Below are 27,751 nucleotides of genomic sequence, written 5' to 3'. Positions count from 1 at the left end.
CATTCTGTGATTCTGTGGACAATTTTGGCATGATGCATTTGAAGAACTAAGGCTTTTGCTGCTGTCAATTCAAACAATGTATTCTGTGCATATGGGTTTGCATTTACATCTCACTTCAGACTGGTTGAGATCTAACAGAGAAAACATCCACAGACCAGCTATGACACCAGTGTCTGCAAGTATGATCAAATGTCACTCACTCCACACTAACTCTGAAAACACTGTCATTAACTTGGCTGTTACTAATATGCAACCATCTCTGCTAAACTAGAAAGGCACAAGGCAAAATGCTCTGAGGTAATTCAGCTACTTAAACAAAGCAAGAGACTACAGACAGGATAAAAAATCAGCATATTCACAGCATCTTCTTCATACAGTGAACTTAACACCCCAGCTTTGAGAAAAAAAGAATTACTCTACAATGGGAACTTGAACAGAATAAAAGGATGTCTTAGGTTTCAAGATCCATGTAACAAGCAAGATTCAGAGTACATTTCTTTCCTCTCTGGTTGGTTTTACACTTAAGTTTTGAATCACCCTTCCCTATTAGCATGAAGCCTACCTGGTTAAGTGTATCTTTTGTTAACTAGGAAAAAAATTTTAAAAAAAGACACCTCTAAAAGACAAGCACAACAGAAGAAAAGAAAACAAGGGAAACAAGCAGTATTGTACAAGGATACACAGAATATTTGCATAACCTCTAAACAAGCTGCTTTTTAACCACATGAATGTCATAGCCATCTGAAATAAACTTAACAGTAATGGTGCCTTTACAGTTCAGTAGTCCTCATCTGTAGCACAGAAAGAGAATGTTTGCCCTCAAACATAATTTGTATCTATACAACTGCCCTATTCATAGCACGAACGTTCCCAGTTCCCCTTCTGAGGAAGTAAAACTTGTGAGAGAAAGCAGAAATGAAAGCACAGCAAAGCAAGTACTTCATAGATTTACAACATCAAAAGCTGCATGACACAATTACTCATGTAGCTAACAGCTACTCAAAACATGAACAAAGCAGAAACAGAGAGCACCTCCAACAAACTCACATACTTAAATTTGAGTTCAAAATGCTAATTTAATGGAAAGAATAAAATACATGCCTCTTGTTCTGTATGCAAGTTACACTCACTGCCCTCACGTTGTGTCTCATCTGCAATGGAGCACCTTCATGTATTTCAGTCTCTTCAGTCTGACAAGTGCAGCATATTTATTCATTCATACATAAAACTTACTCTAATAAACCTCTTCAAGAATTTTACCAGAGCTGCTTCCCACAATGAGGGGTGCTACCTTAATAGAAATACTACATTAACCCCTCTAACTTTAAAGTCTGAGGATTGACACCCACTACCTATAAGCTTTGGTTTGTTTGTTTGTTTTTTTTAAAAAAAAAACTTTTTGCTTTAACATCTTGTTCTGTTTGGTTTTGTTTCAGTCACACAGCTTAGGAATCTGGATAACACGTGATACAAGTTTCTGCTCTGATAAGGACATAATATTCTGAAATTTTATTAATTCTGTGTTCATTTAATAACTTAATTTTCATTCCAGTAGCTATATAAGACCTCATATAGCCCAGATACTAACAAACATTATCCAGCAAGGTCAAGATGAACATGCCAACAAAACTGATTTTAAAGACCCAATATCTGACCATTTCTAAACCTATAGGAGTTGGTAACAAAAAAGGTAACAAAACAGGATTAGTGTTAATGGTGTGATGGATTAACATATGACTCTGGTATCAAAATAGAGTTGACCAAAATGCATGAGAGTGGGGGGTTGTAGAAATTAATATGGCGTAACTTAAAATACTACAAGAGCCATGAAATATAGTACTATTCAACACATTTTCTTCTACATTACCAGTATTTGTTCACGGGAGCCATGATAATACATTTTGCTGTGTACATTCCAATAAGCACTTAGGCTGTCCAAGCACAAAAGCTGCGTAGGGGTAAAAAAAAAAAAAAAAAAATCAACAGATTTCATACTCAGTATTCAATCCATACTATGAATTTAGCTTTCCATTTGAGAAAACAAAGGCATGTTAGACAGCAAATATACTACAAGCATTGAGATGTATTTAATCTTTGAAGCACTAAGATGTATTTAATCTTGTAATACTATTTTTCAAATGAAAATTACTTGCTAAAAAGCAAGCTCTTAAAGCACATGCAAGTTCACACACACTGGTTAAACACAACAGGGTGGGAGGAAGAAGGGAAACACAAGCAAGCACTCTTAGCCACCACAAACCCAAATACATGTTAGACATATAGTCTAGAGTGAAAAATGGCAGTTTGACAGAACTATTTGAAATCATAGTTACTATGCAGACTTTAGACTTGTTGTATAATGCCTTTAATGAGCTGATCAGTGTTTGCATTTAGCTATTTAAATTTTACTATTATTTAAATTTAACTATTTTAATTTATTTACCATGGACTTGAAAGTTATGGTTTATATAAAGCTAGTCATTTTGGTTCTACCGTTTAATTACAAAGTAAAATTAAGAAGAAAAGGAAGAATTCACGTTTTACAATTTTTCTTTATAACTACAAACTTTTAGACTCCCAGGATTAGTTGCTCACTTGGTAGCTAGGAAAAAACACCGTATTACCTTGTATATTACTTTGGTAGCTTCATTCAGAATAGAAGGCTTCCAGTTCTCATTTGTTGTCTACAAGGTCAAAGTGATAAAAGTCATTCTGTGCATCTTATTTAACACATCCAAGTTTTATCTTATAATGTCAAACACAGAATGAATCATTTTGGTGCTACCAGATAACCTAATTCTTAGTCTAACCTCTAGACTGCATATGCACAGGTCAAAATCCAGTATTAAATTTGTGAGTTTATTTCAATTTTCTATTTCTTATCCCACTCATAAAATCCTTTGAATCTATGGCAAAGACGAGCTGGAATTCTGTCCCCTCTTTTCTCAAAAGGCCTGGCAAAATACCACATTGTTCATCATGACATAATGGTTGCTTACTTTATTTGTTAGACAGGGAGATAACCCGCACCAAAGTCAACACATTCAGTTTTAAAAATCACTTGGATCATAAGAACAAAACACTAGTCTCAAAGTATGATGTTCTTCAATCATCTTCTCTGCTGCTTGAACAAACTTCATGCACTACTTGCACAAATAAAAGATTGTTTTACCCTCCATATGCATACTGTCATTGCATTCTATTAAACATGTGACTTTTCCTTTCTGGTACCCAAAGATAAGTAAATTAAAAATGTAAAAACATGCATGCACATAATTACCAATAAACTAAGCTCACTCAATGTCATTCCCAAAGAAATTGGACACTGTGGATCTGTGATCTGCAAAAACAGAAAAACAGCTATTTATCTCTATTGCCTGCATACACAGATGCATCGTATCATTAAAACTGACTGAAACACTGAGCTGTTTTAAGGGTCTTCCTTTGCTTCAGTATTCTAACATTGAGTTGGGACAAAAACAATACGGCTGTAGTTTAAAGGCTTCAGAATTCAATTCTAAAATTGCATTTCAGGTCCTAAAACCTTCATATGGTAAAGAACTGAAAAACTACAAAGAACCATACTTCAGTCAGCTACATCATTCTTCCCACCACTTTGAATATGACTCTGGAAACAGTCCCAAAGTAAGGGAAATACACTACATCCAATACTTCCCATCTACTTGCAACTATCCCATCACAAACTGCTTCATCTCTTTTCTTAAAGGAAGCTGGAACTGGGATAGAATAATACTAGTGTGGTTTATATAAAGATACTACATAATCTAGTAGGTGTTACAAACTTTTTGTTTTCCAACTCATTCATAAGCTCTCATGTTCCTGCCATTCTCCATTTCACCCACTACACCAAAAAAATCTGTGTATCATTTGAACATATTAATATATGACAAACTGCCACCACCCACATTTAGTGAGCAAGGTACTACTGAACAATACAAAACAAAGAACATCTAGTTCATATATTCAAAATACTTCTGACTTTTGGTTGTACCTGAGGTACTTCATCCAAAGTGGTGTAGAAGAAACCACAATAACTTTTTCAATGGGGCAAATAACAGTTTATCTCTACTGACTAGACTATAATGACTGCACTTTGGTTGAATTTAAGACAGAAAGGAGTACGTGCCAGATACTTACATCATCTTCATATTTAACATGAATGCCTGTGATTTTGACTTGCACGTTTTTTATAACTTGAGTTGCAAGCTTTTCTAAAAAAGTATCTTTCTTCTCCTCCTTTGGTTTGTCTGGAAAAAAAAAAAAAAAGTCAGCATTCAGCCTAACAGCTGATTTTAACCACAGCTACTCCCATGCAAATATAATGCTTATTCTGATGTGAAAACTTAACACTTCAGTCTTTAGTTTTTCAGATGTTTTCCTTTTCTGTACATCTATGTTCTGAAGATGTGCTATTAGCTGTGTGCACATAACACAACCATAGGAAAATTTATGTTTAAGTTTCAGTGACGACAGTTCAGCTTACAGCAAGCTCCAGTTTCATTTTTATTTTTAAGATACATCTCCTCACTCCTTCTAAGGTAAAAGGTTCTCTCTTAAAAGCACCTCTGCAATTAACTGTGAGTTTCAACAAATAAGTATCTTTCAAATAGATATGAAGGTGTAATTCAGTACAAAATATCTTAGAATAATCTGATGAAGGTGATACTTGCACAATACAAGATCAGTCCACTAGAGCCTTTTACAGGACATTGCTTGAGAATATTAAAAAGCTTGCTTACCATAGGGAAAAATAAAAAGATACTCCAGGAAATACTCCATTTGTTCAATAGTGGAATTATGCTGTGATCATTTAAGCTAAGTTAATCACTTAACCTGAACTAAATTCAATCTTATTCGATAGAGAGAATGGATATACAGCAACAGAAGTCTCTCTCCAATTTATGTCCCCCCTTTCAAAAAGGAGGGGAAAAATAAGAAGTTTCAGTGGATGCTAAAGAAAGAGAAACTTATACAAAATAAGAGAAACTAACAAAATAATGCAGAAATATAGTATTTTAATAAGTTGAAAGCCATATATTTTACCCACCTTTTGAGTGATCATGACCTTTAAAGGGTCTCTTAAAATGCTTTTTATACTTTTTACGCTTACGTCCTTTTTCAGCGCAAGCAATTTTTTGGAAAAGGATAAAATTCAAGTTAGTAAGGCAGAAATGCAAGACAATAAAAGACAGAAGAAAGTTTAGCTTGTCTTAAAGTAAAGTGACTTAGGAAGAAGCATGCATTAAAAGCTTTTAAAGAATTGCATAGCCATTAAGGATGCCATCAGCTATTTTTTTTTTATTTTTTTTTAAGCTAAACATCATTTAAGTTTAAAGCCCCACTAAAACAAGAAGCCAGTAACAACTTTTAAGTATGTAAACAAATTTCCACTGGATCAAGAGAGGGTCCTGCCAATTGTAAGGTCAAGGCATTAAATTCAGATTTCAATATTCCTTATACAACATCTCGTGAGTTTGAGGAATTACAAATGATCACCAGGCTTCTCAGCAAATACCGTCAGGCCTCTTGCATACAAAGAAGATCTGAAAACAGAAGCATGACTGCTTACTAGAACCCTGATGAATAAACTTTTCTGTAATCCAAGCATTTATTTATTTAATGACTTAAGGAAAAGGCATAGTTGTCATAACTTAACAACTAACAATATGCACAAGGGAAAACCTTCAGTTTAAATCCAGATGAGGTTTCTACTATACAAGCGTAAAATTTACGAGTTAAAAAACTCAAGACATACAAGAAAACCCAAAGAACATTTATCAATGTAAGATTCTCACAACAATCAACAGTTGGGTACAAAAGCAATCTGAAATAACAACAGTAACTACAAAAAACACATACAGAAATAATGATTATTTAAACGTTTTTATATGAAGTTAAATTCTAATATTAACATGTTAATTATGGTCAAACATATCACAACCATAGCATAAATTAAGTTAATGCTCTTTTTTCCCCGTATTTCTAAAGAAAACCAGTTTGGTGAGTCGCATTGTTTCTTTCTCCTTTCTGGCCATAAAGGGGAAAAAGAACGTTTAAAAGGTTACAGCAGAAGAAGGGTGTGTCCTACTAAAGCAAGACAGAAGTGCAATAGCCTATTTAACTTAGGGGAAGAGCTTTATTTCGATGTACTTTGCATGCTTGTTCAAACAAAGGAGAAAGAAGTGCCAGCCAAGACTTCAACCTGTCTTGAACTTAGAAGGTGGCCATGCTACAAATAAAAAAAATGTAGGGGGAGTCACAAAGAAGAAAATCCATGCCAAACAGAAATTATGTTTTCTTTTGAATAGTTCCTTTTAGTGGTACAAGGAACCCTCTGGAGAGGATAGGTTAAAAGACAGCTTACTTCACTTTGTATTGAATTTGTAGTTCTCGGACTTTCATTTGCATGTTAGACAAAACTAAGGCAACATGGGTTTATGCTCAATTATGTGCATCCACTACTATGGAGAGACTGAACATGGTCCAATAAAGCTTAAAGCTCATTCTACACATTGACTCAGATAAGAGCTCCCTAAGTATTCTTAGCTAAGAGTAACATTCTGAAAATCTGGTTCAAGAAGATAAAAAACAGCAGCAGATACAACATAACAGCTCCAGCGAATTTCAGCGGAAACTGCTTCCTTGTCTAAAAGCTATCAAATTAAACAAAACCAAGGAAAAAAAAAAAAAAACATACTAGAAGCCTTCTTTCTGCTATTAGTCATTTTGCCTGTCCACTATTTCATGACATCCTAAACTTACAGTATTTTTTAGACCAGACTTCTTACGAATTACCCTCTGTTCTCAAAATATCTACACAGTAGTATTTAAAAACTAAAGCAGAATGTTGTCAGTATTTTGACATTCTTGAACTCCAAATGGCCGATGGATATTTTTCTAAGTGGTCTCTTAATTTCCTTGAACAGCCATTCAATTCAACTAAGACTAGTCACACAAAGTTTCCGCTTGAATTCACAGTCATCAACATCTTGTTTTCTCATTTTAAATTTGGCTGCTTTGGGTTTTTTTGTTTTTAAAAACATAGACTGCAATTAACCATGCATACCCACCAGGCTTGGTGTCCTTGGAAATCAGACTCTCCAAACGATACAAGGAATCTTGTGAATGAGTGCCTTGGTCCACATGGCAGCAAATAACCGAAAAATGCATTTTGTTTAATAGAAGGAAATTGGATCCTGATATAATGTTACATTCTGCTCTTGAATTAATGGCGAGTTTGTAAGACTCATGTGTCAAGTTAGCATTTACAGTATAGTATAGTATCTGACAGCCAGAGCCACTTCAGAAATATCTAGTGTCAAAGACTATCTACAGATGCAAATTAGGTACTTTTCATTTTACTTCTATCCAGCAAAAGACAAGGGTTTCAAGCCTTGGTCTCCATTAATGAGTTTGGACGATGAGAGACTTGCATAGCTTGGAAAACAGAAAATGTTTTGTCAGCTTGTATCAGCAGACCTGGCTATTACTTCTCCATTACACTACAACCACACAGAGACGTGACCGTTTTGCTCAACATTTGAATAGTATGTTGAAAGAAAATATCCCCAGGACTGTTTATACCAACTGATTCTCAAATAAATGACAGTACTGAATTAAGATTGTACACTTACTAATGTAAATTGAGTAACAGTCACAAAAGCTAAGAATTCATGGAGAAAATATTCTATTCGGTGTATTTTCCAACTTTCACCAGCTGTTGCAAGCTCTTAAAAGCTACAGGAAGAGCTGAATTTCTTACGAGTTTACAGCACAGCAGAGCAATTTGGACCACGAGACCTTTGTACCTAGCAAAGGCAAGAGATCTGCTCATACAAGAACCAGACAAGTCCTCATGACTACAGTATTCTAACACAAGACCTGGTCACACAAATTGCAAAGCTATTGTACCACTGAATGAGGCTGCAGCATGACCACAATTTAAAATGATCTGACTTGAACATTCCTCTAGCTTTTTAACCCCTAAGCCAAAAGTTTAATACTGCATCTTTCTAAAACATGACTCTGAATCTAATTCTAGTTCTTCACATGGTAAGTCAATCTACTGAGGTATCGTTTTTATCAAAAAAAAAACTTTTGACTTTTCTTACAGATGCATTGACTCTACATTACATTGCTACTGATAGAAAAAAAATAAATAAAAACAGCTTAAATATTGCAGCTCCTACAGTATCCAAGTCCTCTATAATCAGAGGACAACTTCTACAGATATTCCCTTGTTCCAGTATGAACTAATGGCTCCAAAATTCACCAACTGAGCTTGTCTTAGCTCGCACACACATTTTGGCATACTAAAGACAAGAAATAAATCAGAGCTTATTTCTTCGCTGTATATAGATGGCCAAATTGCTCTCTGAAGGAAAATGCAAATGTGTATTTCAAACTACCAGAACAGGAAAAGGCATTAGAGTCCTGCAACTGGAAAATAAAGCAAGAGAAGAGACTACAATACGGACTGTTTTTCCCCCCCCCCCGAAGCGTTCTAGGCGTCATTTTATTTTCAGGACATTTTGCAAGGCAAATGACTTGCGGCATTGCAAGTTTTCACTACCTGTCATTCTGTCATTGGTTCTGAAGTTGGTCTCTGTCCAAACAAGCCTAATTTACACAGTTATTCTATTAGTTATTTGAGGGGAAAAAAAATAAATAAATAAAAAAAGAAAGCTAACTGGGCTGAAATGATCAGTTCTTTTACCCAGTCTTAGAAAATTTTACATTTCTAATGATCTACATCACAGCTTTGCTTAGTTTCCTGTCTTTGTGTTCAACTGTTTTCTTGTGTCATTACTTACTACCTCATCAAGACAGTCTCATTTTTTAAACTAGTCCAAATGCAGTACATCAGAATAAGACAGCAGAAACTGAAATGAAAGCATTATTGTTGATATTTTTTGTGGAAAATTTACCAACCTTACTACTCCTTAAATTAAATAATTTTTTTAATTACATTATTTTAATTAAATCAATTTAATTAATTGATTTAATTAAATTAATTAAATACAACTCCTTAAAGTTTCCTTTAAGCAAAGAATGTCCTGTGCTCGTCTAGAACACGTTATTAAACATCCATTACTAAAACTCCAAAGCAAGATACATTTGCCTCATGCAATGTAGTTGCTGTCTTTGGTCCTATTTCCCAAAATCTTTAAGAGAAAAAACATGCCAGATAATCCAGTTCTCACTTCCAATGGACAAAGGAATGATAAACAAAATGAGTAACACTCTTTAAGTTTCAGAGCAAAAAGATTTTTAAAGCACTGCAGCAAGAGAGTCCAACTGGAGGAGTTGGACTCAATAATCCTTGTGGGTTCCTTCCAACTCAGGATATTCAATGATGCTATAGTAAGCAATTCTAAGATTAGCTAGACACTTAATTTATAAAGTCAATCACAACAATAGGACTTGCTTTCCACAGCACAGTAGGTCCTCAAATTCCAGGGGAGGACTTATTAACTCAGTACCTTTTTCTGCCGCTTTCTGCAAGGCTTCTTCAATTCTTGCCAGTTCCTTCTGTTTATTATCTTGCAGGTATTTTTCTTCCTTCTCTGCATCATATTTAATGCCTGTAAACCAAGTTGGGACAGCTTTAACCTTTTACAAATCACATTTTATAAATGCATAATCAAGCAATGCGCACAATATTGAGCATTATGTTGCAAAATGTCATTTGAAGCAAAGGCTATTCTATGTCTGAATGCTGAAACCTGTACACCGCCTCAGAAACTGGTATTTTTACACAGTAGAATACAAAAGATTGCATCAGCGTTTAAGCATTGTTTTTCAAGAGGATGTTTCCATGAGTACTCGGACCTTCAAGTGTGATCTGTGTAATACAACAGGTTTTAATTCACATCACATACATGTGATGCTCTAGCAACTTGGAAGTTTCCTTCATACAACAGAGCATCTGATTTCAGAGAAAACAAATCAAGTTCTCTGATCCTTTTCCCTTCCCACCCCCCCCAAAAAAAATCACTTCTAATGGAATGGCTACTTTTGATTGCTCTAAGTTAAAAGCAGACAGACCATGCAACAGTCAAAAGATCTAAACCATGCCAGAAGAATGGATTCAGGATAAGCATACATCAGAGGAAACCTGTTAAACTGAACTTCAAATGGATACAATCAAAGATTTTCATGAAAGCTACCGTTTATCATCTTGGTCATGCTCCCCTCTTTAACCCACCCTTCTTCTACTTATTTGCCAGCATTCATCTAGAAATCCCTAAAGGAACTTCATGTAGAAATCACCCTAAAGGAACAGAAAGTAAAAATGGCAGCTTATATGAAGTAATTGCTATTATGCACTTGAATAAACGAGTACCCTTAGATATTTTTCTCCCCTTCATTATTAAACTGTTGTTGAGGAGTTTACTTACTTGCTCCAGGAACTATTAGAAGATATAAGCCTTCTAGTGTTGCAACAACTGCCTCACCATACAGGTTCTTCCAAGGAATCTTCAGAGTAAGTTTATCTATATAAAGCAGATAAATGTTAAGTTACATCAAATAATAATAATATATATATATATAAAATATATAATATAAATAAATAAAAATTAAAAAAGTTACATCAAAATGTATGCTATGCTTAGCCTGAACAGTAACTCTGGCAATACAGGGTATTAGCCCCTTATCTTCATTCATGTCCTAAACAATTTAGAAAATGAAGAGAAACTGGATGGGCATATAAAACCTGTGAAGTTAAAAAATGCATGAAGAGAAAATAAAAGCAATAGATTTAAGTACAAAGATGGTGTTTGAGTCCAAATAGTCAAGATCAAAATCTGGAATTGTGACTGGAGTTTAATTTGCTGGGGTTAATATGATTTTCCCAGGAAAATATAAGAAGAAATACAATATATTCATCTCCAACAAACATTTTATGTGAAAAAAGCAATGCTGACCTCAAGGGAATCAATTTTTAACAACATTTAACTAAGAGTTCCTAAACGCTTGGCATGTTTGCCATTTTTTTGGGAATCTTTCTTAATTTCTTCATATTCCTTATCTTTCCTTTAAAGGATCACACACACTGAAGTTATAAGAAAAAGCTCTCTTGATCATCCGTATACCTGAAAAGAACCTCCCAGGCATGTTTGTCATACCTAGACTGTAAAGTTACACAAAGAAAGTTAGGCAGATAACTTTTTATGATTTATTTAGTGCAGTCACATTAGACATCAACACTAATTTCAACAACAAACACTATTACAGAGAGCACTGAAGAAAAAATTATAAAAGAAATTCTGAGGCAAGACTCATATTGCGGTGTTAAAACTTCAATTTTAAGATTCACGTTGAAACAAAGACTTACCTATCTGACCAACTTTTATTCTAAAAGGTACATCCAGTTCACTCTATAAAGAAAAATAAGTATTAAATAGCTACACGAATTCTGAAGGTAACCTGATTTATATAGCAAAATTATTATCCTGACTTCTCATAAAACTACCCTCTCAAAACTGAAATTCCAGAACAGAAACAGTTCTCTATATGATATAGCTTTAATTATTTAACAATAATCATGTGAACACAGGTATCCATAAATATGGTTAGGCCTATAGAAAGCCTAAAAACAGAGGAGTCACACGTTTCTAGCAGTTCTCTCCTACAACTTTGATAATGCCTTGCTCCAAAGGTTATCTAAGAAGTAGATTTTTATTTACCTAAGAGAATATAATTTATTTTTTTTGATTTGCCAAATAGGTGTTCTCTTTTTAATTATCAGTAAATACTAAGCATTGCACTAAGATATTTTAAAAGCTTCAACAACAAGATTTACAGAAAATTTCCAATTGGTACCCAGCTGCTGAATTTCCTTCCCCTATTTTAGTGTAGTGTTTTCTAGATCTTCCACTTCAATATTCTTTTGAAATGAATTAAGTACAATCCAAAGCCATGAATTCTCAGTCTCAAAGATTATAAAAAGTAAACCTGCTTTCTCAAATGAGACATGTCAAACGCTTCTCCTACATGACAAAACAGCCTTAAAAACCGCTTTTCCAACAGCTCAAAAGTATTAAACAAGGCTCCTCTCAAAAGAAGATTAATATCCCAGTTAACATCTCTGCCAGATTTCCGGTTTTAAAAAAGCATTCTGAGCTATAATTAAGAGTCTAACATCAAACAACTTTATTTGACAAAACTAGCGACAATTCTGTGGCTTGTTCTTGTTTAGTGCTTTCAAGAAACAATTGAAAAAATACGGAGCATTCCAACCCTTTTCTGGTTATGACTACATATTCCTAGAAATATTTCCATATGCTTTATATTCTCAGTGATGACCACTCTTTTGGAACTCTTAAATATTTCTTTCTATTTTTTTCCTGCAGGAGGCTAAATCTTAAAAGTCTAGTTATTGTTAAAATATTAAAAAATAATAATAAAGCTTAACTGGAAGTTTTCTTGTCAGCTTTAATTTGTCATTAAAATATATCAAAAGAGTAAGCGAAAACAGACTCACTTTGAATATTTTTATCTCTACACTTGGTCTTTAGTAGTATGAACAGGTATGGAAAGAGGTTGAAACAAACTGTGAGAGCAAAGAAAGATCTCTGCTCTTGACAGAACCAGAAGCAGTGAAATAAATGCAGGTACCAGCTACTACATCTACCCAATTTGATACTGTACTTAGGACCCACAGCTGATTTCCGAGAGGGACTAGCTCAGTTTGGCCTGCTGATACAACTGGACCATAAGTTTGACCTTGAAGAATGAGTTTTCTGAAGATTAAACTCAAGAGGGAAAAAAATGAAGGAAAATGCTAGAAATTAAAGGCATTTTAATGTTTTTTTTTGTTTGTTTGTTTTTGTTGTTTTTTTTTAAAGACAACTGATTTACAGACATTAAAGACAATAAGAGCACTGGGGTTTGATATTAAGGAAAAAAAAATGATGTGCTGAAAATACCTCAAGATTATAAACTAAGAAGCAACAGGCAAGATCAGCTTTTGGTATTTTAAAAGAAATTTCACGTGGAAGTATAATAATGCAGCAGCAATCACTGAGGAAAATAAATCCTTTAAGTTGTACTAGAAGACTGAAATTTTAACAAAAATGCACCAATATCTTATTTAATTTTTTATCATTTCAAGCCTCAAACATTAGAATGCGTTACGTATGCACATATGCACAACGCATCAATTCAAACCTCTACTACTAATTTCTCAGAATCAGTGTTCTCTTCTCAGGAGCATACTAATGATTTAACCCATAGCTTTTCTTTTTTTTTTTTTTTTCAATAACATTAGCAAAAATAGAACCTGTTAACCAAGTACCTACTTTGAATAACCAGTAAAGAAGGCATACTGTGTAAAACTAGACTATAATAAGTAGTCCCAGGACCCATTAATACCACTTTAAAATTAACGTAATACTTACTAATGCATTCTCCTTTATTTGTAAATTGTCAAGTGCTACGTTACCTACATAGAAGAAAAAAGTACAGTAAGTTATTTCAACTACTGTGCCATAGAAGTTGAAACAAGGAACAAAACTGCAACTCTCCCAAATACACGTGGATAAAATCTGAAAATCTGACTGCAGTTATAGAAGAGCATAATAAACAGCAATTTTGTATGAATTATTAAACACTGATTACCCAGGCAAAACTTAATGATGGTAGAGACTACAGAAATATCACCAGCTTACATTCCAGCATGTTTCTGTAGTGGTATCTCGGTTTTGATGATTTTACACAGCAGGAAAAGCCTGCATAGTAGAACCACAAAAAGGAAACCCCATCACCAGATGTTTTCAAGCTGGAATTGCAGAGGATGCTAGATAATCTCATTTGGGCTCCCTTTTCCCATGAAATGTTGGGCTTGATGATCTTTTGAGATCCCTTCCAACCCGGGCTGTTCCATGAAATGTAAGGATTCTTGCACAGCTATTTCCAAAAGCACCTTAACTTCTCCTGACGTAGCAACCACAAAATTAATGCCAATGAGAAAAGTCTTGTTCCCTCATGTATGTAAGGGATGGAGGTAAGGCCTTCTCCAGGCAGTACCTCAACAGCATCCTCTTTGCTTATCATGTGGCAAACTTGAATGTTCCCTACGTACATCAAAACCACCTATACCACCTTATTCCATTACTGTTTGTTCAGTACATGACTTCGAGCACTCAAATGGGAGGTGAAAGACAGCTCCCCGAGCACCCCACACCTGCGCTGCAGCCCCGGCTCCCCCTCCTCGCAGCACCACCATGCTCAAACCACCCCTCGCTACCCCATGCCAGACGCAGACCCCAAAGCACGCTCACAAGAAATCCAAAATAAACGGGTTTTTATTTTCCACAGAGCCGGGCTGCAGCACCCTGAGGCCAGCGGCGCCCACCCGCGCCTCGCCTCAGCGGGAAATGGCCGCAGCCGTGAGGCTCCCCGACCCCACACACGACTGGGGAAGGGGCACAAGCCCCCCTCGGCTCCCCGCACGGGCAGCCCCCGCCTCACGGCACCGCCCCTCGCCGAGGACGGGAGCGCGCAGCCCCCAGGCGTCCCCTCACGGCCGAGGGGGCAGAAGGGGGAGAGGAGCCGCTGCCCTCCCGCCCGCCCCTCAGGGAGTGGTCGGCGGCCCACGGAGCGCCCGCCCCTCACGGGGCAGCGTCTGCAGGGAGGCTCCGCCGCTGCAGCCCCCGGCCCGCCCGCCCCTCAGAGGGGTCGCGGGCGGCCGGACCCGCTGCGGCGTGAGGAAGCGGCCGCCCCCCGTGAGAGTACCGGGCTCCTTACCCCCCCATATGCCCAGCTTCAGCTGGGACTTGTCCAGGTTTTCCACATAGTCGCCCAGGAAGCGGTTCAGCAGGTCGGCCACCACCGACTCCAGCACCATGGCGGGGGGGGCGGAGAGGAGAGGAGGGAGCGGAGCGGAGGGAGCGGGCGGGCGGCGGGGCTCAGCGCGGAGCGGCGCCGGGCGCGCTCCCGACATGCAGGTGACGTGGCGGGGCGGGGCGCAGGCCGCCGGGGCCGCGCAGGGGCGCGCGCCTCGTCCTGGCGGGGCCGCGCGGGGGTGCCGTGAAGCCCTGTCAGAGCGCGCTGCGCGCCTCCCGCCAGCCTCCAGTCAGCTCCGAAGTGCCTGCGAGGCTACTGGGGTCTCCGCGGGCGCTCTAGGTCCCCATGAGGGCCTTGCAGTGGCCCCCAGTGCCCTCTGGGATGTCCTTGAGGCCTCCCAGCACAGCCCTGAGGCCACCCGTGGCCCTGCGGTGCTATCTGGTGCCCCCTCTGCTCTTCAGGTGCCTCCCAGTTTGCTCCAGAGGCCTCCCGAGGCCCTCAGTGCACTCGAAAGAGCACTAGTGGCCTCCCAGTGAGCTGTAAGAGCTCCGGGCACTTGCCAGGATCATCTAGCGTCCCGTAGAGCCTTTCTAGGACGTGGTGGAGGCCTCAAAAGGTCCCCAGTGCCTACCTGTACCCCTTCAGGCTGCCTGGGACCCCCACTGGACTGCAGAGAGCAGTGGAGGCCTCCCAGTACATGCTGTAATCTTCCAGGGTGTCTCAGTGTTGCCTGGCTCACCCTGAGCGCTTCCTAGTGCCCCTGGGTGTGCTCAGACACCCCCTGGAGCCCTCACAGGGCTCTCCAGGGTGCCCCAGAGGCCTCCCAGAGCTGCCCAGAGTTTCCCTGAGAAAAGCTGTGCTGTGCCTGAGGTGCAGCCTGGTACAGCGTGTAAGTGCGAGCACTGAGCACTGATGCAGTGGTGCCATCTTTCCTGTCCACCTCTTTCTTCAGGAGATATGCTAGCCACCATTTTGGCTGTGGTTTGACTGAACCTGGTTTGTTTTTACAGCGCACGGAAAAAAATCATTGCTGTTAATCTAGCTGTCCAAGTGACATGAATAGTGGCAGACAGGGAACACAAACAAGAATGTTGATCCTGAAAAATGCATCCTTCAGGGAGTTGATGCCACTACGGAGGAAGTAGATGAGAACATGCAGCCCTGTGTGGTAAATCTGCAGGTAACCATGTTGGTGGTAGAGTAGAACTTTAAATTTCAGGGGGACTACAGTACAATACCTAAAGTTATCTGTCAAATGCATTTTTTGGTTTGCGAAATATGCAGTAGAGCACAGACTGCAGCCCAGAGCATGCAAGCAACACAAGAAGATTCTCTATTTGACACCTTATTTAACATTCTAAGAGATACATGCCACATCTGCACATTGCTGTAAATATATGTGCCCACATTCTCTGCAAAAATTTTTCAACATTAAAGATTCAGTGCATAAGGCATACCCTTATGCCACTAAGACCAAAGTTCAGGCTGACAATGGCTGTTAAACACAATGATCCACATGATTTGACTGGGGAAGTCATATCACTGTGTGCTGGAGACACATGGAAATCCTGGGGAGGTTCATAATTGGAAAGAATAATACAAGAATACCTTCTTGTATTTTTCCATAAGCACCCCACTACTAATCACAATGACATATCAGTGCACACTGGATGTCTGTTCCCTCATGTGTACTGTGGCAGTTCTTATAAAAGCACTGACAGATGCTTTATTAATTGTCACTGTATTAGTCAAAAACATAGGTGCATATTCTAGCCCTTTTGCAAGACTGGTCTCCGCCTATATTTGGATAAATTGGTTTTATATTTAGTTGTTAGTGCCATTTTTGTTCTTTCTGAGAATTCTAGCCATTCATACCATTATTTCTGTTTTCCAAAGTCAACGCCAAGTTATTTTTTTCAACCTTAATAAGGTTAAACATTAATAAGTAGCATGTTGATGCAACTTATCTTCCATAATGGCCTAAAACTTGTTTGCCATGTGATTGATTTCTGCATTTCTGCATGTTTGAAACAGAGGGGGGACTTTTAGCCAAAAATGATCAAATTCTCATTTTAAGCTCTGTTTAACTTAAGACACAAAGACAAATTGCTAATTATGAAAGTTATAGAAACTATATAAAAATAATTTTTTTCTTTTTTCTTTTTTTTTTGTTCTTTTGTGCAGTATTGGCTGTTCAAATCCATCAAATCCACTTGTATTACAGGGAATCGTCAATGCAAGAAAACAAGATGCAAAATTGTGCACAGAGCTCCTGCTGTTAGGTAACAAACCTCCATTTGTGATCATTTTTATCAAGCTTTAAAACACCTTCACTTACTACTCTTTTTATATATAAACCATGACAGAATAAATAAGTTTTGAGCAACAGCTAACAACAGCTTATGCTCTTATATCAAAGTATATAAGAACAATTGTGCAAATCAGTGGCTATATGTTCTCTATAACAATTGTGGAACATAAACACGATGATATATCCATTTTCTCTGCATTTCATAACAGTCATAATGATTTCTGCACAGCAAAAAAACGAAGATCAATTTATCACAACTATGGATTATTTGGGAAAAAAAAAGAAGAAAACAGCTTGTATGTGGTCAAATCACTTCCTAATTAACCAAAATGACTTTTGAAAATCATCTTGTTAAAGCATGCATTTGAGTAAATGAAATTACTATTGCTCTTTACAAACATGCTTCCCTAACAAACAGAAATATGTGGCCTAGTGGAACAAAAATTGCTCACAAAATAATGTGATTTCACCTGGAAAAAAAGCCCCAGAAAGCCAAGTCTGCATCAAATATTCTGTTTAAGTAAAATCTACATGTATTAAAAACATAAAGGGGAAACAGGATGGAATTATGAATGGATGATCTGTAAAGAAGGCAGTTTTAATATTTTATCAACCATAGATATATATGCAGTTACTTCAAATTACTGAGGTATTTCTGGTAAATAAAGATGCATAATTTTGCACCTTTATTACCAAACAGTCCTTTGGTAGTCTTCGTGAGCCTCCCTTGCAGATAGGATGCCACTCAAGAATGACATTAATGCACCTCTTGCGTGTTGGTAGGTACCATTCCTTCTGTGTTCTCAATGAAAAAGGTAAACAGACCAAAATGAAAAAAAAAAAAAAAAAAAGTTACATGACGTATGAGTTCTGTATCTAGAAGAACAGATACAGGACAAGCAGAAACTTTGGTATTTGCTTACCATTCATTGAATACACAGATGATGTTCATTCACTTCAGGAAAAAACATGCATTTTGCCTATTTTTTCTAAATACCAACATTGAATAGACATGACTGACTTGATAAATGTGAATGGAATCACCAGTTTCACTCAGCTGAAATTCATGAAAACATGCTCTTTGTGTATTATGGTAGCATTTCATTAAATAGAAGGATCTGATGACTCCATCACTGCATAATGATTTCGTAAAAAGAAAACAGAAATACAGTACTGTAGCAAAACTTATTTACATGGCAAGATTTGCTCAAATCCCTGAGGTAAAACTGTAAAAAAAAAAAAAAAAAAAAAAAAACACAGAAAATCTGTATTGAAAGTTTAAAGTTTAAAGCTTCAGTTTTGTGAATAGACCTTCACATTGTAACAACAAATATTTGCTTGGTGTTGCCTATTACACAATTTTGTACATATAAATAAATGATTGTCACAGCATAATGCTAATCTGAGGTGGGTACATGGACTGATTGCTCAATAACCAAGCTTTCTTCTCTTATTTTACTGCATTAATATTACAAAATCTCCAGCTCCTACCATCTGACTGTTGGCAAGTGAACAGATGGCAAATTTTATCCACTGTACCTCACTAAACAGAGTATATGCCTGTTAGCAGTTGGGAAATCAGCCAAGTAATGTGGCATCAACTCTCTTCATCACAAACCACACAGAGATTAGAGGATTTTCTGATGAGTTAGATCAGGTTGCCAAAAGCCTTGTCTGTACAAGTTTTGAAAATGTCCAAAAATGGTTACACCACAGTATCCATGAGCAACTTGTTCCTTCTTCACTCTGATTCTGAGTTTTTTGGTTTTTGTTGTTTTGTTTGTTTGTTTGTTTAATACCTTTTAGCTACTGCGAATCTCCCATGATGTAATTTTTTACTGTAACAGTGTCAGAAGAAGTAACTATATACTTAAGACACATTTTTGGACTTAATAGATGCAAGAAATCAGTACTGATAATTTTACCATCCTCCTTTATCTAAAAAAACCTACAGTATTCCATGGATATAATACAATATGATATTGTTGTGTTTATTTTATTATGTTAAATTTTTATATTAACAATATTTTTGCACTAAAAACACCCAAATTGCCTTACAACCAGCTAGGTAATAATTTCCTAAGATCAATATTGGGAATTTTTGCAACACGTATCTCAAATACATTAGGAATGAGTAAACCCAGCATAACACAATATATTAAGATGGTTGAAACACTAAGAAGATGCCAATATATAGTAATCTCCTTTCCCTTTTTTCCTTGTGACAGCTGGAAGCTTCCAGTTCTCAGTGGAGAACGTGGGAGAATTAGTATCTGCAAAAAAACTGTGATGCTGTTTCAGTGTGTCCTTTTCCTTTCTGTGACAGAACAATAAAACATAAAAGATTTTCCCAGGCGCAAAAATAGAAGAACTAATTGATAAGCAAATGGAAGAGTGTCAGTATAAGAAGCTAGTGTTAACTTCAGCTACTTTTGCCAAGGCACAGCTGTTTTGCACAGGGACAAAGCTTATTAATAAAAATACCTTCAACTCTTTGGAGAAACCCCAGTTTTGTTTCTCAGAATAATTTTAAACTAGATGTCTAAATTCTAACAAAGTAGTTGTAATTTTTGCATATAAAAATGCCACTTCTGTTTCTGAATAAATAGATACACACCCTTTCTCATTATACTCCAGGACAAGCCTCTCTTCATACTATGAACAAGTCTTCAGAGAAAATCTGGATTTAAAAAATGACAATCCTATTGACTGTTCTTTGTTCAAAGCTTAGACCCAAAGCTCTTCACAGCTTTCATGTGATTACAAAAGAACAAATACTGCATAGATCCCACATGCTAAGAAATAATGTTGTATCTGCAAATGAGGATACACATACAATCTTATTATGACAGGTGGTTTTCAAGGGAGTTCAAAGAATCATTTCCATGATCTGCTGTACTATCTGTGTCTAGGACATTTGTTAATTAGAACTTGCATTTTTTGTGTGAAATGTCTAAGCCAAGAGGATCGGTCTTTCTGATCAGTGTTGATCACATGTATGTCATACCAACTGAGATTTGAATTATAAATTACTGATATCTTTTATCCCGAGCCAGGGAATCTTCAAAAAAGCAGCTAAGTTGCATCATAAAAGGAACTTAACTTAATTTTTTATGAGGACTTTATTTGATGGTATTTCTGGAAGTCATAGCTTTTTTCTTCGGTGATGTGCTGTGAAGATGAAAAAGCCACTGGCTATGTAAGAAAATTGCCTGAAATAAAAATGAACTTGTTTCAGTGAATATGTTGCCTTTGAGTGGGGAAAGAAGCAATAATAGTCCAGTCTGGACCAAACATACTTGCTTTCGAATGATAAGCATAATTTTATTCACTTGGTAAGAATTTGAACTTACTCATTGTGAAAGCCCATATGAATATCTATGAATACAAAAACAAACCATTTCACTTGAGAACAATTTCAGTTATTTGCACATTAACTTGCATGTTGGAACAGTTCTCCAGCAAAACTCACTAAATGATAGAATTGTTCAAGATAAATTTTATGAGCGGCTTTTTTGGAAAAGTGTTGACTGGTTTTGAAGAAATGGGATGCTGGAAGGTAGCACAATCACTTACTTATTATCAGCTGAAGTTTGCTTTGGAAAGTGCTAAGAGAAGAACAGTAGGGTGTTGCAGTTATAATACCCTTTGTTTATTAAGAGTTATTAATTTTCCAGATGTAGGTCAGTCTTTATATTATAAAGTAAAGAAAATTACCAAATATCCCACTTACTATGAACTCAGAAAATCAAGAACAAGACTTTCTTTCTTCTCACAGAAGGCACCCTAACTCCAGACATTTCTGAACTAGACAGTTTTGGTTAAAAAAAAAAAATATCTAAGCAACAGGAAATCAAAAATCTTCACCATCACCTACTTTTTACAGAATCTATTTATAAGATGCCCTAAAGTTTTCAGAATCTTAGTTGAGGCTGGAAACATTAATATAGGATGCCTTATTTGCTAGTGCATTACACCAGTTCCAGAGTCAGCCAGGAGTAACAGTCATCAAGGTCACGAGTCCACAAGACCCTGCGAGGCAATCCATCATCGCACGCCATGGGCATATTCATGAGCAAGTATGCTCCTAATTTTGGAGAGAGGTCTTTCTACCCATCTCAGCAGGAACGTCTTAGTGTTGTCTGTCAGATTTGTTGTAAGTGAAATCATTAAGTCTCACGTGAAAGTTTGTAAAATGCTTTTGAATGCCTGTGAACTCAGAAAGTGCTGAGTTCACCTGCTGAAACTTGCCTCTTTTTGACATCTGAGGACATGGCAACTAAAAACAAATGAACTTAGAATCAATATTTTTTTCTTTTTGATGAGGCCTTAAAATCAGTAAATTTGTAAGTGTAAAAATAGAATATGAAAGTTGTAACAACTCCAAGAATTTGAAGACAGGCATTATTTCACTATCTTTTGTAAGATGGTTCTGCTGTAAAAGTCAGGAATGGTCAGTAAGAGTCACAAGAGTTGACATGTGCCAGGTAAAAGAAACCAGTTTTGCTTTGTTTTTTGTTCCCCAAAAGCCTGCGTAGTTCCTCATATTACTGCAGATGTTAGCACAGCCGTCACTTTTCATCAGACCGTTTGATGACCTCATCCAGGGATCTGTAGCTGCAGTGTGACTAAGCCACGTGCCAGTGCAATGTGACTGAAGCAGGAATACTGTTTCCTTGCCCTGAGGTCAGGAAGGGAAACACTTCACTATACAAGAACTGTCAGACATTATAAACTGAACAACAAAAGATAAAGCTCTGGAGAGTTGACATTATTTAAAAAGTGGGCATGGACTGGAGAACTGGGTGACCACATACAGAAGTGATTGTGAGCAATGTGAATTCAGGCCAAAGTCCATAGAAAAACTTTACTTCAGTTTTTAGTAAAGACGGTGGAGAAAGTCAGAATATCTAAGGCAGAAAGTACAGAGAAGTAGAATTGGCAGCTTTTCAGGAAAAGCCCAGACATGAGCTGTTCCCAGTGATCTCCATTACAGAATGTTGAAAGAGCCAGCACACAAAAGCATAAGTCCTGTAGCAATGATTTTTAATTATTCTGTCAGTTCAAATGTGTATCTCAGAACAACAAGCATTGTAGAGAAATGCAAGGGTAAAAGTGATATGATCAGATACAATGCCAGCAGAATTGACCTCAGCTCTATGGAAAATCTCACATAGATTATGTCAAACTGAGCTCTGTGGTGCCCAAATTATGTGGGTGGCCAGTTCAAACAGGAGGAATTGAAACTGTCAGGGGAGGCAATACCCTGCAGAAGACTGGTGCCTGGCTGGCTGAGTACCTCTGTCTCTGATTTAGCTCAGAATCACTTCTGAAGTTTAAATCATCTGTGTGATTTAGGAATAAAGTTGAGGAGGAACTCCCAGAAGTAGTTAACAGCACTACAACTCATAACCCTCCACATCAAATTAAAATCCAGGCTGAACCCTACTTAGGGTGTGCTGCTTGCCTCCAGCACCATAAGCCCGGAGGCCCTAGATAAGAAGACAACTTTGGCTCAGGATCAGAGTGGATGGGAGCTAGGGAGAATACTCTAAACGGAGGATCTTGTGTAGATACCCAAAGAAATTAAGCCTGAGTCACCAGGCTGGAATAATTTGCAACACAGATTTATGAAAAGCAGATCGTGTCACACCAGTTGCTGTCTTTCTTTGACAGGATAACTAGGTCCACAGACCAGAAGAATTTGGTAGATCTAATCTAAGAAGATTTAAGCAATGCATTTTGTACAGTGCCCAATGGCAAATCACTATTTTAAAAATCTTATTTGATGTTTAGTTATTCTTTTAAAAATTCTGAATTATTTTTTAAAAATTGTATTAAAATAGAGGACAAGTACACATATATGTATAAAGTGGCTGAAGTTGAGATTGTAACAGGTAATGTTCAAAGAGAAATTACATGGATGGAGAAATCAATCACAATAATGATTGTTTTTCATGGATAGCTGCTGATGTCCAATATGCTTTACATTTAATAATAGGGAGAGATAAAATCCCAGAACAAACTGGATACTTATGAAATTTGCAGATAAACCAAAGCAGAATGGTATGACCAACACCAGTAATTGATTATTCAGGAAGCATCAGACAATGATATAGACTAGACAGATCGATGTGCTATGAATCAGCAGTCCTCAGGCTGTACAGAGTCTATTTATTAAATACAACAGTGCAAACCTGGGTGCTCACCACTGATCCCAGTGTTTGCTATGAGAAAAAGAAAGAGCATCCCAAAAGGCAGAATCTCCCTGAGCTCTGCTTCAGAGGTCCCAAAGAGACCAAGTCCATATGCACAGCAGCCTCTGCTCCTCCACATTAACAGCTGGAGTCCATCCTCTGGCATGGGAGAAAGTTAGCTGTCATTTTTCCTCTTTATTATGTGACTTCATCAAACCACATCACCAGGGCCAAAGGAAGCCCAGGGAAATAACGATACCAGTCTGTTCCTGTCTTTGTCCTTTTCAGCAGAATGGCTCCACATTTCTTACGCCTCTCCTACAAATCAGTGCAACTTACTTTTCCTTGCCCTTCATTATGATGTCAATAAAAAGCTTTCCATAAGAAGAGGAAAAAAATTAAAAAGAACCAAGTTATTTAGCTAAATCTGATTCATGTTTATTTTTGACAATTCTGTATTCTACTCTTCCTGACCTCTTAACAAATTGCACCCACAGTCTCCTGCATCCTGCTTAGGAAGCAGCAAAGGCAGCCTGACCTGGTCTATATAATTTGTTAATTATTTGTAGAAAATATTGGGAAACACAAACTCTTCAATTACCACATATTCCGCAGCCCTAAGCACCAGCATTCAATAATCAAGCTATTTATAGATTTAGCCTTATTTCATAAGCTTGCCTTTCTCTTGGAGCCATTAACCCTCTGAACAGTCAACATACGTGACTTAGAAAGGTTCAAGGTTGTGGATAGGAATTGAATTGTAAGTTGTTGTAGGTATTTCAAGCTGTCCCTTATCAAAAGGAAGTAAAAGCTATGCAACAATACCTAATAAAAATAACAACATAGCAACTACTTTTCCAGATTTATTTTTTTTAGGTGAAAGGTAGTACTTGGCAGATGAGAAAGAAATGAACAGCCACTGCTTGTTTTTCTTCTAGGTCTTTATTTTTGACAGCAGCAAACCATATGTACTTTTTTTTTTCCCCTGTTGTTACTGTAACGCAGAAGCACTCTGTTAAATATTAAACATGTACATGAATTAAGCACTCATATGCTGTGCTGCAGGAGTCTGTAGAAATCAATGAGGTGATCTAGACTATTTGAATGACAAATCTTCTGGCTTACGCATTTTAAGAATTCAAAATAGCAATTCTGAACTGCAGACGCACATCAAAAGCCCTGTCTCCCTACACTTTATACCAAATCCTAGTCATGTAGACAGGCTAACTGCATGAGTACAGGGATCCATCTGAATTCCACAGCTAGATCAAAAACCTGTCACATTCAAACATTTACTATTTACATCTCAGGTTAAAAGTCATTTAAAATATCAAACTAAATGTTTTTCCTCCAGGTGAAACCTCTGAAGGAGTAGTGTCCAGCACAAATATCTTTTAGTCTGTCTCCCAATATTGACCTTGTTCAGCTCCTATTTGCCTTTATATAATACCAAATAATGTCCTGGTTAGGTATCTATGTATTTTCCCCAACAATAAACATTTCTCTTGCAAGTCTGGGAATTAGACAGTCATTCTCATTTCAAACTTCTAAAAAATTATATTATTTCCTCTAAAATGCACAGATGAAGATCTAAGCTGGATTTAAATTAGACACTGGCTAGTTCCAAAAACAGGCTAGTTCCAAAAGTCCCATTAAATGGGAAGAGATTAGTAAGAATAGAACAGCCAACCCTCACTGTAAAAACTGAAGACTAACAAACATGTAAGACATCTTCTGATCCTCTGAACTGAACTAAGCTTTTTATTTGCTTGAAGAATATTTTGTGCTCTCTCACAGAGAAGCCGGAGTCAGCATGGAGACACATGGCCTCTAAGCAAAGTTGAATTCTTGAGCTGGCAAACTGCTGCAGGAAGCAGTGTGCTCTGCTTAAAACCAAGCTGGCCACATGTAAGTAGTGTGTGATTGACCACATAACACACATTGTCCACTTTCACTTTACAAGAAGAGTTATGATTCAAGCGCTTGCCTTTATGGCAACTAGCAGAACAGGTTCTGCATTCGGTATTTTGGCGTAACTGCACAGGAGTAACACACAAACCAGAACTGTGGTATTGCAATTGTCTGATCTGCAATAAGTCTCATTCCCTGTAGAGGCTGTTGGACCTGTGAAACTGATAATTGCTAGCAGAAAATTCCCAGGGGTAAAAATGGGAGCCTCAGATTTTACGTCCAAAGTGCAGACCAGGTATGATATACAAAGCTTTCATGAGTTGAATTTTGCCACCATCCTACCTCTGAAATTTGTCAGCAGCATAAGAGGCAACCCACCAAAGTTTAGAAAGTTCCTTACACTATCCTAAACTTCATGTGTGCTGTATGTACACCTTTGCCATTAAAATAATCAAATTTGAAGATGATGCTACTTCTGAGAATAAGAAAATATTTGAAATAAGTGGAGTCCTAACCTTTTCCATAACATGACAGTTTTGCTCATAACTACATCAAATTTTACCTACTTCAAGCATTTACAATTCTGAGAAACACCATTTTAAATTTTATCTGTCTCCAGGATAGAGCTCTCCAGAAGCAGATAAAAAGGCTTCCTTAGCACTTAGGTACTAAAGGTGGTAAGCACTGAAGCTTCCCGTCACCCAAATCCCTGAACTCTAGTTGGCATTTGTCAACATAGGTATCATCTGTTAGAACTAACATCACCTGATTTCCAATATCACTATAACAAGACAGTCTGTAAGAGCAGTCGTATTTCTTACCTAATGCCCTCAGTCAGCTGCTTTTACCACTGAGGTAAAAGTTAGGCAGGAAGGAAAACACTGAGCAGATGGGTATGTTTACTGGGGAGTTAAACTGTGGTCAGAAGCACCACTTACAATATTTCTGGGAATTGGTGTAGTCAGGAAAGTATAAAAGCATATTATAATTAATAACTGTATCAGCCAGCTCAGTCTTGAATGTGTTTGTCAGGTTGTGATCAGAAAACTTTTTTTTTCCAATTTGTCTTTAATAATTAATACAATTACACTGTATAAAAAACACCATTTTTTACTTATGAGATAGTTTGAAAAACTCTTTTTACTGAACATTTGAGAAGTACTGAGAATATTTAACTGTCCAATGCTAGTTTGTGAACTAAAGTAGATCAAATTCCAAAATACAACCTTTTTACATACTGTAAAGATAAGAGTTGGCAACTCAGACACAATTCCAACATTTTAAGAAATCAATTTAGTGGTTTTTTGCTTGTTTGTTTGTTTTACCAAAGATAATGAGCATTCAGATTACCCAGAAATTGTAAAATTTGGGTGGATGCAGAAGAACTATTTCCTTGAAAAATAGATTTGGCATGTAAGTTATTGTATGTTCTCCAAAAAAAAAAAAAATGTTTCCAGTCATGTGGATTCTCATTATATAACAGGTGATTATGCATTTTAAAAGACAGATGGATCCTTTGTAAGGTTTTTTCCTTGGCATAGGGTGATCAAGGTCAGTTCTGAATGGGACTCATGTCTAAAGATTTCCCAGTTGAAAAGTACTGATTCACTCAGTTCGTGTCCGGAGTGCACAAATAACTTTACTGTCATCCAGTGCAATAATGTACAAGGAAGATCAGACAGTGCTGGTTTGTATAGGAACTCATCATTCACAGAAAAATGAACCCCTGTTGTTTAAATTGAGACCAAAAAAGAGACATCTGAATGTAGGCTGTGTTAACACACTGTTGTTAGTCTTAAGGCTGGTCCAGAAACTGACCTCATTGCAAAACCCTTTGCAAGCTTTGTGTTCACGTGGGTAAAGGCAGGTAATAATTAAGAAGAGTAAACAATAGCTCCACAAATGCAATGAAATTTTAAGGAGAAAGCGTTGAAGCAGAAAACTACAGAAGGCCTGCTTAGATCTCTGTAGTTCCTCAAGATTATCTAAACAGGCTTTATCTTTCAGGCAATGTTCTTTGTTCCATGAATCCTGGCACTAGTAATCCCCAGGTTGTTAAAGCCCTCTATTACTGGTAGGTCTTTACCAGCAGGAAACAACTCCTCTTTCAATCACCTGATGCAAAATTAACACATAGCAATTCTTCTCTTTGTTGGACACACACTGTGATTACACACTGTACTAGCTTTATGATTTCATAAACTAGTGAGCTAAGCCAATATAATCGGTCACACACTGATCTAATCTCGGTAGCCGTTTTGGTTTGATTATAATATTGTTCATTTTAAGTTCATAGTAGTTGAGTCTATGTAATGTGCTTCTGTGATGTTAATATTTACTTATCTATTTAAAACAATAAAATCAGAAAAAGCACACAGAACTAGACTATGCCTTTGTAGCCCTTTACAGGTACCTCATGTAACACAAATTAGGACTTTTAAAAACAAAGGCCTTTATTAGAGAAAGCCACCTCTTATCAAAAAAGATGAATTTATCTGATAGTATGATCAGAGGAGACATG

The 27,751-nt window shown here is 37.2% G+C and overlaps 1 protein-coding gene and 1 long non-coding RNA gene across 4 annotated transcripts in view; one reads left to right on the top strand and one right to left on the bottom strand.

Moving 5' to 3' along the window:
* Positions 1-14,951, bottom strand: part of VPS13C (vacuolar protein sorting 13 homolog C) — a 90,104-nt gene extending 75,153 nt beyond the window's left edge. For 2 of the 3 annotated variants that reach the window (XM_084531649.1, XM_084531651.1), the window contains exons 1-11: positions 14,773-14,951; positions 13,425-13,468; positions 11,360-11,402; positions 10,422-10,517; positions 9,504-9,605; positions 7,092-7,154; positions 5,069-5,134; positions 4,159-4,268; positions 3,281-3,340; positions 2,625-2,684; positions 1,868-1,948 (exon numbers count right to left, since the gene is read on the bottom strand). In XM_084531649.1, the coding sequence (XP_084387775.1) occupies positions 1,868-1,948; positions 2,625-2,684; positions 3,281-3,340; positions 4,159-4,268; positions 5,069-5,134; positions 7,092-7,154; positions 9,504-9,605; positions 10,422-10,517; positions 11,360-11,402; positions 13,425-13,468; positions 14,773-14,872 (825 nt within the window). In that variant the 5' untranslated portion in view covers positions 14,873-14,951. The remainder of the gene's footprint in view (positions 1-1,867; positions 1,949-2,624; positions 2,685-3,280; positions 3,341-4,158; positions 4,269-5,068; positions 5,135-7,091; positions 7,155-9,503; positions 9,606-10,421; positions 10,518-11,359; positions 11,403-13,424; positions 13,469-14,772) is intronic. The other variant, XM_084531650.1, reaches the window with a different exon arrangement.
* Positions 14,656-20,364, top strand: LOC311442438. The gene is made up of 3 exons (XR_014696646.1): positions 14,656-14,845; positions 15,822-15,991; positions 16,996-20,364. It is a non-coding gene; the product is annotated as an uncharacterized lncRNA (long non-coding RNA).
* Positions 20,365-27,751: the final 7,387 nt, after the last annotated feature.

Source organism: Aythya ferina (genome assembly GCF_964211825.1).
Source record: "Aythya ferina genome assembly, chromosome: 11".
NCBI lineage: Eukaryota > Metazoa > Chordata > Aves > Anseriformes > Anatidae > Aythya > Aythya ferina.
The sequence above is the reverse complement of the archived record's forward strand: the minus strand, read 5'-3'. Positions and strand labels throughout refer to the sequence as shown.